General features: G+C 53.3%; 4 protein-coding genes across 4 annotated transcripts; 2 read left to right on the plus strand and 2 right to left on the minus strand.

The window, feature by feature from the left end:
• Nucleotides 1–629: 629 nt before the first annotated feature.
• Nucleotides 630–1,295, plus strand: SPSK_09819 (uncharacterized protein; the record flags this gene model as incomplete). The annotated part of the gene is made up of 1 exon (XM_016736388.1): nt 630–1,295. One exon carries the CDS (start codon nt 630–632, stop codon nt 1,293–1,295), a length of 666 nt encoding a protein of 221 aa, XP_016588127.1.
• A 369-nt stretch (nt 1,296–1,664) lies between these two features.
• Nucleotides 1,665–2,813, minus strand: SPSK_09445 (uncharacterized protein; the record flags this gene model as incomplete). Its single annotated transcript, XM_016736017.1, has 3 exons — nt 1,665–1,680; nt 1,750–2,386; nt 2,468–2,813. The coding sequence occupies 3 exons, from the start codon at nt 2,811–2,813 to the stop codon at nt 1,665–1,667; spliced, it is 999 nt and encodes a 332-aa protein (XP_016588128.1).
• A 1,473-nt stretch (nt 2,814–4,286) lies between these two features.
• Nucleotides 4,287–5,216, plus strand: SPSK_09625 (Rab family GTPase YPT1; the record flags this gene model as incomplete). Its single annotated transcript, XM_016736197.1, has 4 exons — nt 4,287–4,376; nt 4,430–4,534; nt 4,625–4,672; nt 4,728–5,216. 4 exons carry the CDS (start codon nt 4,287–4,289, stop codon nt 5,214–5,216), a joined length of 732 nt encoding a protein of 243 aa, XP_016588129.1.
• Nucleotides 5,217–6,288: 1,072 nt separating this feature from the next.
• SPSK_08302 (uncharacterized protein) lies at nt 6,289–10,968 on the minus strand (the record flags this gene model as incomplete). Its single annotated transcript, XM_016734906.1, has 1 exon — nt 6,289–10,968. The coding sequence occupies one exon, from the start codon at nt 10,966–10,968 to the stop codon at nt 6,289–6,291; it is 4,680 nt and encodes a 1,559-aa protein (XP_016588130.1).
• Nucleotides 10,969–12,547: the final 1,579 nt, after the last annotated feature.

Here is a 12,547-nt window from a genome sequence, read left to right on the forward strand (position 1 = left end):
CTTATCTCGTCTTTCTTGCCCTTTCCACCCCTCTCCTCGTCCAATTTCCTCACCCTCTATTTTGACTTCCGGTCATACGCCTATTTATATAATTGACCGTCCCCTTAAATACCAGGAAATATCGTGAAATCGAAGGCGCCCAGTACTGTTCTCTGTCCTCCTCCACCAGCAACTAAGTCACGCCAAATTTTCAATTCGAGTACCATCTTGTGCCCATCATCGTCGCCCGCACGACTGTATCTCGAGGTGTAAATAGACTTTTGATTCGGCGCCACACTTCCCGTCTACACTCAAGGCTAATTGCATCGGCTGAAGCCTGCTAGCTTAGGGACTACCCGTGCACTAACACGCAAGCCGCCATTTTGCCACGCAGACGACCTACGACTGTCCACAATTTATTATCGACATCACTTTTATCTTTTAGCGGGACAAAACAGGAAGAAGACGCAGAAAACGAAGAGAGAAGCCAAGGACCTGCTTTAAATAAAGCCAGAAAAAAGAAAAACAGCTCCAGCTACAACATCCGTGCACCGATCAGTACCGAAGTGGAAATTAAACCGACGGTGCCTGCGTGACAAGCTTGATCTCTTCTGGATCTCTTCTGGATCTCTTCTGATATTGTTTGTGATATGGCGGCCAAAGATAACAACCGGCCCCGCAAACGACGGGCAAGCAGTGCCAGCCTGGACGGTGTTCCTCTGACGAGAAACATTGTAGAACAACTTGCCGAAATAGGCGCCAGGATGCGCGAAATGCACAACAACGTCATGGCCGACCTTGATCTTCGCGGCTCTTCTGCGCCGACATCGAACTCGGACTCGGACTTGTCTGATGCTGAGGGTTTTTCCAGCGAGGACGATGAGCTCGACGAGGCGTATTTCGGTCTGATGGACGGCGAAACGGAGATGGAGAGACAACGCAGGCTCCTTACCGACATTGCGCAAATGAGACGTGGGTTCCTAAATGGCTTCACATTTAGAGGCACCGCCGACTCGTTCGGCTTAAGTCCATCCCTGTCGGTGGCGTCGCGTTCTTCGTCTCCACCGGGGCTGGTCCCGAGCGCCAACAGTGTCGGGGTCCCTAGACAGAGGCTCTCGCAACTGAGGCCGATCGCAGATGGACACCATCCGGTTCGTATTCCGATCGAGACCCAGCCGTCTCTACCGATACAATCGCCAGTGCCTCCTCGGAGCAGTGACCGGGTCATAGCTTTACCCGGTGGACCTTCTCGTGCAGTCCAGGCACCTTCAGTTGAAGATGCAGGTGCTTCTGAATCCGAAAAGGAAGACATCTGAGCAACAAGAGCGATGGAGGTTTTGATTTGGGCCGTGTCCCTTTGTCACCTGCTAGATTGGTGATTAAAATCATGCATAAAACTTTGTTGCTCTAAATACAATGATTATGAAATAACGAGAAATAAAAACCAACGCCGAGGGTATTGAGTGAAGAGTCTTGCCGCATATCTTTCCGTTCCAACCAATTCCTTTTGAACGTGTGTAAATGGCGAATAACACAAAGATAAAACAAAAATGCAAGGAGTGGCCACAGCACACGATGCCGCACAGCCGCATTATAAAGGGGAGACCGCACTGACCAAAACACCAGGTATAACGCACCCATATCATACATACAAAAAGCACAACGTACCACACATCATACTTTTCTTAACAGACTCCTCGCCTGGGTTTTTTTTGAACAGTGTTCGACGAGAAGAGATCACCAAGGCGGCCAAGGGGCGCTGGCACTTACCGTATCTTCCGCGGGTCCTGCATCTCAAAGGCCGGCAGCGGCGTGTTCTCTCCGCTGCCGCCGCCCTTGATCCCGCCTAGCAGCCAGTCCGTCAGGCCGACAAACCGCGCGCCGACGCTGCGCTCCCAGTCGCCGCCCTCGGCAACGTGTTCGATTGTGTGGCTCAAAATGCGGCCCACGCCGTCAAACTCAAAGATGAACAGGCCCGTAAACTCTTTTGGGTCCCCCACGGCCTGGCTTGTGCCCACGGGTGCCTTGTTGGCGGTGGCCCCAGGCGACCCGCCGTTCGGCTGCGGCGGCAGCGACATGTCGCCGCCCTTGCCAATGGTCCGCCACCGCACGACGAGTTGTTCGTCACTGGCACCGGCGCGACGCGCAGCGGCCGAGTGAAGCTGCAATGGCTGCTTGGTCATGCGCTCCGACAAGATTTCGAGCTTGACGTTGCCCACCAGAGGCACACGGTTCCACGCGAGCGGCGATGTCCAGAGGGCGGCAATGTACGCGACGCGGCCGGAGACGACGGGTAGATGCGGGTGAGTCGAGGGGAAGAGGTGCAGCGAGATTGTGGGCGCGAGAATCTCCGACGGAAGCGGTGACTGGAGAAGGGTCGGTAGTCGTTCTTGGAGTATGCGTAGAGCTGTTTGTTGTCAGTAAACGGAGGACGTAAAGCAGCCACAAAAGGACTAAAAAATGGAGGCAACAGAAGAGGGGGACATACTCTTGCCAAGCTTGACGGTCCGCTCGTCAGGTGGTTTGCCGCCCGGCTGTGTTCCAAGACTGCTGATGCCGTCTGATCGTGATGGAAACGTCGCACTGAACCAGACCTCAGGCATATTGCGAGAGTGAGCCTCGGGAAGGGTTGTGAGCGGTTGTGACGAGGACGGGGAAGTGGCTGTTGCGGTCGAAGCTGCGGACGGAGAAGGAGAGGGTGGTCTGTTGGCCAGCAGCAAGGTGCGTCGTGGCGGCTGTGAAGTGGCTGTTGCGGCCGCAGTCCTTGACAAGTGACGCAGCGTGGCCGCTGAGGGCCGGGATGCTGCACAAACCGAGCTTAAGGTCGTCGTCATTGTGTCACTTGACGGAGGTGTCGAGGTGGTCTCGGTTGGTGATAAGGTGATGCAGACGTGATAGTGGAGGAAGGTCGAACGGGAAAGCGCACGACCGACGCCAGGCCCTCCTTCCCTCTCGAGAGCTGGCTAGCTGGAGTTGAAAGTGGAGGCACAAAGCGACGAGGCCAGAGAGAGGGGAAGAGGCGGAGAGGCGTCAAATGGACAACTGTGCATTGGGCCCGGGACGAAGCTCGTGTCCCTTTTTTTTCTATTTTTTTTCCCTCGTCTGTTATTATTTCCTCAATTCGCTCGGTTTTGACGTTGACAAAGTATGATGTCAGGAAATTTTTGCTGGGCCTGGCCGACTTTGCCCGCTGAGAATCACAGGGCAGTCACCCCACTAAAAGTGTGATTCTACCCTGTAACTACGTACCCGATAAGGCGACTGTAACCGATAGAGTACGACATACATGGCTGCTAGTCGCTGGAACAGCATAATAAGCTATTAATAGGGGACGAAAGATGGCCCATTCTTTCGTCTTTCATCTGATCTGTTTGGGCAACCTTTATCATCCCCTGACAAAACCCAGCCCGTCAAAGGGCAAAACATTCGCCAGTCAGTGTCATGTGTGCACCGGACACGGTCAAAGAATGCCTCTCCCTTGCAGCCCCTAGATGGTGTGAATTGAACTCAAGTCGAGGAAAAGAAGCACTGTGATGAATGCACGTGATCCCCATTTTTCGGCTACCATCTGTTTCAGGGTGGTGTGTGAAGTCACCCGGCGGCCAGCGTGGCGGGTGCCATTTTGGTGGCAGCTTGTATCATGTGAAGATGCACGTGCAGCGAGGGGCTGCCTGCTCCTAGGCCCTGGCCACAAATTGCCCAGCGGGCTTTAGTGGCTGTGTTTCCGCCATGCGCTTGTCGTTCCTGTGCTCACTCCCCCCTGTATTTGGTCCACTCACTGGTCCCTCCCCAACGCTCACTGGCCGTAATCTCTCACGCTGTCCTTCCTGCCTGTTTGGTCCTCCTTTCCCCATTCTCTTTAACCTCACGCCCTCTTTTCCCAACTTGCCAAACGCAACTCTTCCTCTCCATCATCATCGCCAACGACACCGAATTTGTGCTGCCTCTTCGCATACCCATCACCGCAGTCTTCCGTTGATAACTTTTGTCAACCACTTTCAAACCCGTGCTCTCCATCACAATATCGTCTTCGTCTCACCGCCGCGCGCCACAATGAATCCGGAGTAGTACGTAAAGAGGCAATCGATTCTACCCCTTTCGCTACCACCGCTCGCTTCCCTCACCAACCGATGGCCGCCAACATCTTGCTGACCTGCTGCTATCTAGAGTTTCTCTTCGTCTTTCTTGTCCTTCGGCTTTCCTGCCCCCTTTCCTGGTAATCCGCCTGTGGCTGCCAAGCTGTGACGACTCCTCCAAGCTGCGCTCTGCAGCACCATCGAGCAATCTTCGAAGGGGGGCACTATGCTATGGACATTGGCACATCGCGCCCAACCCTCTTCGACGGCATCCGCAATTTCTGCGGCGTCTCTCTTGTCGGCGCCTTTACCTCGCATCTTGTCCTTTTCGGCTCCGTGTTTCTAACCTCTCTAGATACGACTACCTCTTCAAGTTGCTGCTCATCGGTGACTCCGGTGTCGGCAAGTCTTGTCTGCTGCTTCGTTTCGCCGACGACACCTACACCGAGTCCTACATCTCAACCATCGGTGTCGACTTCGTATGTCCCTCTTGTGCCGCTCGGCGACTTTTGTTGCTATGCAATGTCCAGGCTCCGGTGCTGGTATTCTAACGCGTGTTTCCTTGTCAGAAAATCCGGACGATCGAGCTCGATGGCAAGACCGTGAAGCTGCAGATTGTAAGTAATGACACCTCCGCCACCATACACAAACACAAGCAGATGGCCGTGGCAGACAGAACCGAACCAAACCGAACCAAACCAAACCAAACCGTGGAATGCTAACTTCGCCTCGCAGTGGGACACGGCTGGCCAGGAGCGCTTCCGCACAATCACCTCCTCGTACTACCGCGGCGCCCACGGTATCTGCGTCGTCTACGATGTCACCGACATGGACTCGTTCAACAACGTCAAGCAGTGGCTGCAGGAGATCGACCGGTACGCCACCGAGGGCGTCAACAAGCTGCTGGTCGGCAACAAGAGCGATATGTCCGAGAAGAAGGTCGTCGACTACCAGGTCGCCAAGGAGTTCGCGGACAGCCTGGGCATTCCCTTCCTCGAGACCTCCGCCAAGAACGCCAGCAACGTTGAGCAGGCCTTCTTGACAATGGCCCGCCAGATTAAGGAGCGGATGGGTAGCACCGCCACAAACAACACCAAGCCTAGCGTGCAAGTCGGTGCTGGCCACGGCGTCTCCAACAACCAGAGCGGCGGCTGCTGTTAAAGCAGCAATTGTCCATCTCATTCTGCTTTGCCGTTTTGCCACCTCCCTCCCTCGACAAACATAATTTGACCGGCCTCGTTTCTCGCTTCCGTTTGGTCGGCCTCTCCACCACGTCTTGAAACTCTAGACCGCTCGTTGCTCGTTACTCGTCCCAAATATCCCTTTCGACATGCATGCGCCCCGGCCGCCGAATTGAAGTCCTGCATTGTCTCCCACTTTCCAGGCGCGATGTTAGAGTCGGTTTTCTGGATTTTGCTGTTTTCTTCTTTTCTTTCCCATGCGGTTTCTACGGATGCGAGAAGACTGGAGTGCAATCGTGTCGCTGGGACGGGGAGAACCCTTCAAACGTCGGTTGGGGGTGTGTAGGATCATGTTGATTTGTTGAATAGAGAGGGACACAGGGTTTGCGGAAGGGACCAGGGAAACTTGTAATGGGCTATTTGATTATTTTTTTTTTTTTTTTTTTCGTTTCCGTTTTTCTCTGGCCTTTTGTGTGTGTTTTTTGTTTCTTATTTCTTTACATTTTTCACAGGGAATTTTTCACGCTTTGCTCTTTATTCTTTAAACACTGACCTTGATTCGTTCGGTTCCGCTTTTCTATGGGGAGCCTCGTAATGTAACGTTTTTCATTTCCCTTGCTGTTTCTGTTGCCGTGATGGTTTCCTTTCCTCTTAGCTTTCATAGCCAAGTTGAAATGTAAGCAAACGCCGTAAAAGAACAGTTTTACATATTGTGGTTTACTTGAGAATTATGAAAACGACGCATAAATTTGGTTATAATTTGAAATGGATATAACACAGATGCTGTCCTAGCAAACCCTCAAAATCCCAGCTAAAAATGCCCAAGTCAAATCCATCATGAGATGTGCTACCATATTTTCACAACCTTCCAACCTTCCAACCGGTATAAAATGACACAATAGATTAAATCCGTACAAAACGCCCCAAGCCGATAATATCCAATCACATATCGTACTATTACAAGCAATGCCTTCCAAATGCAAGGCGAGAAGCAAACTAAACGGTAACGAGAAAAAAAATAAAGAGAAATGGGGGAACATTCTGGAGCATATTTAGGCCAAGCCTAGCCATTTAAGGGCCTTCTTACCCTCGTTGCTGTTTTTGTTGGCAAGGCTGCTAGCATGGCTGTGCTGGCTGTGGATGCTGCCGACGCTGGACTTGCCGCGGAGGCCATCGCCAGTCATACTCATGACTTGCGGTGGACCCTGTGTCGGTGGCATGGTTGCAGAAGCCGAAACAGTCGGTGTACTGATGCCCGTTAACTGGCTCGATTTGCTGCGCATGGGCTGCGGCCGTACACCGCGACTGCCAGCTGCCTCTTTGGCGGCTAGCAGAGCAGCGCGGTCACGCATAAATAGCGGCATGAGACGGCGCATATCAGGGTCGTTTTCAAAATCATCGTCGTCATCACCAGAGTCGTATTCGTCGTCGTTGTAGCCACCATAGGCAACACTCGTGCTGGCGCCACTAGCACTGTTGACAGCAGTATTACCGTTCGTGGCAATAACCTTTGAGCTGCCTTTGGCATTGCCATTGCTGGTGGCAAACGGCGGCTCATTGTAAGTATAGTTGCCGTCCTCTGACACGTCCAAGCCGGCATCCCAGTTGCTAAGGTTGTCATTGTCGCTCCGTGCAGAGGACGTCGGCAGTGTCGAAGTGGTCTTCAGGTTGTTGACGATAACAGGCGCGGAGATACCGCTAGGGTTGGCAGCAACCGTAGCTGTCTGCTCCTTGGCCCGCCGCATCGTTGTCGACCCACTGACCTGTATGGTCTTAGCAACGAGGCGGCTGTTGGGCAGGACCGTGGGTGCTGGTGCCAAACCCGTGGATTGTGCAATATAACTATGCTCGTTGGTCGTCGCGCGCCAGGAGTCGGATTGAGACTGGAACGACTGTAGCGACGATGGCTGCGACTGCAGTGAGTGCTGCGATACCATTGATAGAGTGGGCGATTTTGGGGGCCGGACAGCCGAAATGGAAGCGGTAGACATCTTGGATGACACGACCTTTTTGGTGTTGATGGGGAGAGGAAGAGGGGGCTGCCGGGCCTCTATGCCACTGTTGCTATCTGCTGGTGCTCGCTTTCTGTCCTTCTCCGAAGAAGACCCTTTCCGCCTCGGACTAGGAGTGTTTCCAACGAGTGGACTTGGCAACGTGGGGGATTGCATCAAGTTGTCTGTACGCGGTGGTGTGCGGATCTTGCTGTTCCTGCTGCTGCCGCTGCTACCAATGCCCATTCCGGTACCCCCAGCGGCCGTGGTGGCCGTTGATAGAGCTGAGTAGCGGCCGGCATCTCCCTGTTGTTGGGCTACTAACGTGAGTGGGATCATGCCATTCTGGAACATGACCTCTGCTGGTGATGTTGCCATCCTTGTCACCGTCGAAGCTTTGCTCAACAGTAAAAGTTTTCGGATTGAGGCTACAAATGCGTCGATATCCGTTTCATTGGCAGCTGATGTCAACACAAAGTTGGCCCGCTTGAACGACGGCTGCTTTTGAGTCACACCTAGATTCACAGGCGGGGAAAATCTGAGCCTTGGAGAAAGAAGTGGCTCTTGTAGTACTTGGAAGGGTCGGCGAAATTCAGTACGGTATTTTGAATCTTCGATTGTGATGACGCTTGCGACCTGGATCAGGTCCCGGCCTGCCAGTTGCTGCATGGCCAACACGAGAGGAAGAAGCTCCATTGGATATTCGAGCAGGACAAGACGTACGGAGGGCGATGCGGGCAACGACGAGGAGGGATAGGTGCGCAGGTATTGGTCAAGCTGGGCAATGATAAGTGGCGCCAGCACAACCGTTCCCGTGCTCTTACCATGGCGGCGGGCTTGCTGTGCAGCCAGCGACTGCAGCGCGTTGGTAATCAGATAGCGGATATCAAGACGACCACCACGGCTAATGCCGGTGGCTGGTTGGCTAGTGAGGGCATCCAACTGGCCCATAATCTTTGCCCGGAGTGAAGATGGCACATCACGCTGGCTGCCGAAGGCGAGCACCATATCCGTAACGGGTGTCTCTGCTTCCATATTGGCATCCACTTTCTGTTCGGTCCGGTTTCCAGACAGCAATGGCGCCCACATGCTGCTACCCTCCATTCCTGGCACAACGGAAAAGAGAAAGCTGGTAAGGCTCTCTGAGGTCAGCGAGTCGAGGTTGGCATTTGTCTCTTCGCTCTCATGGTCTTCCGGAAAGTGGAAACCTAGTATAGAACGTAGTGCATTGTGCAGGGCCAGGGCTGTTTGGTATTTTGCCGTATCAAGAACATGGAAACGAGAACCGACTTGGGGGTCCGGGTCAATGTCCCCGTCTAGCCTCTGGTGTGGCGGCGGTGTGTGAGCGGGAGTTAGGGGCTGCGGCGTCTTGATGGATGGCGCAGCCTGTGGCTGCATAGCGATAGGCACTGCGATGGGCAACTGCACCTTGCGGCCAGCATTGTACTCATGTGGCGCAAACGGATCATAATCGTCTGTGCTGAAGGTACCTGTGGCCTGGGTTGCAGGTATGGTCGTGGCTGTGCCTAGAAGAAGGGAGGCAGATGCAGTGGGCGAGGAGGATGAAGATTGACCGTGTGACGAAGACTTTGGTGTTTCGGGCAAGGTCGACGACATAGTCTTTTGGTCAAATGAATGGTGTTCGCCGTTGGATAATATGTGCTTTGAGATCACTGTATCGTGGACAGACGAGTCTCGTTGGTGGATAATCTGCGCCCCGTCAAGCTCGCGACAGCGTTGGATCGCCAGTTCCAGTGCCGAGTTGCTCGCGTTACTCCCGTCGTCGTCAAATTGAACGACTAAGTCTTCGACCAGGGGAAGCACTAGCTCAAAGACAATTTGTTTACTGGCACCGTTGGCACCCGCCTGGCTGGCATCCGTGCCACGGTCAACGTAACGAGACGTCAGTGGTGAGGATACGTTAGTGACGGAGGCGGTCGTCTTTAGGCGAAGCTGCGGCTTCTTCTGCGCATCCGAGGTTGCTGCTGTTTGGGCTTGTTTTGATTTTGTCTTCGTCTTCCTGCGTATAGCCATCTTTTCTAGTACATCGGCTCCTGGCAACAGCGGCACGTCGGGGATGCCCGTCCCTGTTGGCATGAACTTGGATGAGGAAGACGACGAGATGGACGGTTTGGTGCCAATGGCCGATGTGGCCATAGACGTGGTGTCATCACTGACGTTGGACGTGCGCCGGGGCCGCGTCGATGACGGCTCGCGGCTACTGGTGCTCAGGAAGAAGTTCATGTTCATGCCGAGGCCATTGCCATTGCCGTTGCTGCTGCCGCTGAGTCCGCTAAACCGGCTGAAGCCACTGATGCCACTGATGCTGCTGATGCCACTAAAGCTACCGGCACCAATGGACGGCTTTCGTTCGAGTGACCGAGCGCGTCGCCGGGGCAGCTGGTGGTGGTATGTGTAGAAGGGCATATCGTCGTCATTATTGTCCTCGTTGTCGCCATTGTTACGAAGAGCAGCCACCTGCGAGGCTCGCCGGCGAGCCGTCCTTCCACGTGGTGCAGGGTCAAGCACAACGGTACGCGCTGTATCACCCTTGGTAGCCGGGCGATACGAGACATACTGGCGGGCCGGCGAAGGTGACGGGGATTTCCTCGGTTGCCTCTTTTGTTGTTGCGAGGCAATGGCGTCGAGCCGCATCGAGACGGGGAAGATGGTGGAGGTGGGCGAACTGCCGCGGGTGGGGGATGCCGACGTGATGAAGCTAAAATTGTTGGCGTCGTATATCTCGCTGCCCGCGGCACCAGCCGCCATACTAGGCGGGACCCAGTAGAAGCTGCGGTTGTTGATGGTGCTTGTGTCGTCATTGTCGACATTGTCGTTGTCGGTCGTGTTTGTGGTATTTGTGTTATTTGTGTTTGCGGTTGGAGCAAGACTCGGGCGGCGTCCGGCATCCCATAGCTCCAGCAAATCACCGTGGATGGGCAGACTCAAACTGCGTGGCCGTGGCTTCTTGGTGACAGTCAAGTCGAGGATGTGTGTGCTGGGCTGCAGACCCTCCGTCCTGCGGTCCAGAGCATCGGCGGCGCGCATAGCCTTTGTGGCAGGATCACCCTCCTCGTCGTCGTCATCACGTTCCACATACTCATCGTCGTCGCCAATGGCAACATTGTCGAGCCGGTTTGTCTCGGCTGCCATCGGGGTTGCCGACGTCTCATCCAGCCCCGCGACGCCATGAGCCGTAAGCTGATCAAATAGAAGCGCGGCCTGTTCCAGGTTGCCGCCGGCGGCCGCGTCGTGCTGTCGAATGGCCTCGATGCACAGCGCGTGGCTTGTGACCGTACCGCCATTGAGAAAAACAAGTTTCTTTGGCGGTGTCTTGGACGTCGTTGAGGGGGTGGTGTGCGTTTCATTGTCCTGGAGAAACTCTAGGGCGATGGCTTGCCGTGCAGCGGCGGCATTGTGGATGCTTTTGATGTAGCGGCGAAGATCAAAATGGGTCGATGTTGTTGATGGCGATTTGGACAGTCTGGATGTGGAAGGAGCGACGGAGGTGGACAATGCCGATTTGGGAAGAGCGGATACTGAGGTAGAGGACGGGCCGGACGAGGAAGGTGCAAACGGGGTCACGAGCGCATCGTCCGTGCCGAGATAGTTGCGAATGCTTGGCAAGACGAGGATTTGCGACGATGCGGGCAACAGGCGCAATTGGGTTTCGAGGGCAGTCTCAGACAGACCCTCGAGGGCCACGAGGCTACCGCTGTAGCGAGGCCCGTCCTTGGACATGATGTCCGGCTGCTGGAAGAAGAGCTCTGAGGCTCTTTAGCTGGCGTGGATGTTAAGTCTAGCGACGATGGTGGAGATGCGACGTAAAAGACAGAACGAAGGGCGACTTGAGTCTGATAGGAGGTCAGATATGGATCAGAACACAGAGTGTGTAAAGAAGATGAACGTAGGAAAACGAAAAAAATAGAAAAATAGAAAAAAAGGACATCCAGAAGCGAAAGAAGAAAATATGGAGTAATACAATGGGAGACAAAGTCAGAACAATAAAAAAGGTAATGGGGAGTTCATCCAAAAGACGAACTGTGGATTGGTCAACGTCACAACGGGGCAGGAGCGGAGTATGTCCAAAGCAAAGGAAGACGAGGATATGATGTGATGTGATCTTATCACGTTCAGGGGGCCAGCATGAACGAGGGAAGAATCAACGAAGAGATGCCGAGACGGATGCGTGTGAAAAGCAACATAAAGAATAGATAAATACCCAATAATACAACACCCACGAGTGAAGAATAAAATGTAGAAAAAACGGTGACATTGATCGATGGACCCTTTTCGTCTGGTCTCTGGATGCTGTTGGAAGATCAAGTCTACAGGGCCTGGATGCGCATCAAACAGGTGTTTCGCAGAATGGCTAAATACCTCCGTGTTAGGACGAGTAACGAAAGGCAAGATAAGGAAGGATGGTTGAAAGGGAAAGAGACGAGAGGAAAACCAAAAAGAAACAAAATAGAAAGAAGAAATGGGACAAGACAGAAAAAGAGGCAAATACTCAGGAAAGAAGGTGGATTGGGGAAAATACGACGTACAACGGTAGACCAACGCAAAGGCTGTCAGGGACGGTGATACTACGTACTGCAAGGGGCAAGCGTGGTCTTGCAAGGAAAGTGGTGTGAAGGTTGGGTGTGACAAGATTATTGTGAGAGTTTGAATGCTGTCAGCCGCAGGGTAGTTTGCAGGGAGACGGTACGGAGTACTGAAGACGATACGACGTACTTTACTCCGTCCCTAGGAGAAGAATCCGTAGGTAAGGCAGAGCAGGGGTTGACAAGACTAATGAGTGAGGCAAAAAGCTGTGGAGGGATTTCGATTTGATTTTGACTTTGACTTTAAGGTGAATTGGGTTTGCGTGAGAATATAAATACGGCCATAAACTGACGGACGATGGAATATGCAGGGGCCGTTGAAGAGAATAAGAATGCGTGAAAGAGGCCACACAAGGTAAATTAAAAGACTGAAATCGGGACCGAAAGAACTCACAAAGTCGAAGCTAGAACGATATGGGAGGCCCAAAAGCGAGAGTGAGCAGGCGAGGAAGAACGAGGCAGACGAAAAATAAAGAGAACGAGAGAAAGAGCGCAAAGCGCGTGGTGTGAAACCAGTTTAGATGTGGCTGCAAAAGGACGGGTGCAGGATGGTGTGGTTAGGGGAAATGGAAATATGGACGGAAAAAGAAACCACTGGTGAGAAGAAGTTCGGTCAAATGAAGAAAAAGAAAATACAAGAAAGAACAAAATGGAAAAAAGACGACAGAAAGACCCTGATGCAAGGTGACTCCGGGGTGAGTGGAGAACCAGTCGAC

Source organism: Sporothrix schenckii (genome assembly GCF_000961545.1).
Source record: "Sporothrix schenckii 1099-18 chromosome Unknown Cont44, whole genome shotgun sequence".
NCBI lineage: Eukaryota > Fungi > Ascomycota > Sordariomycetes > Ophiostomatales > Ophiostomataceae > Sporothrix > Sporothrix schenckii.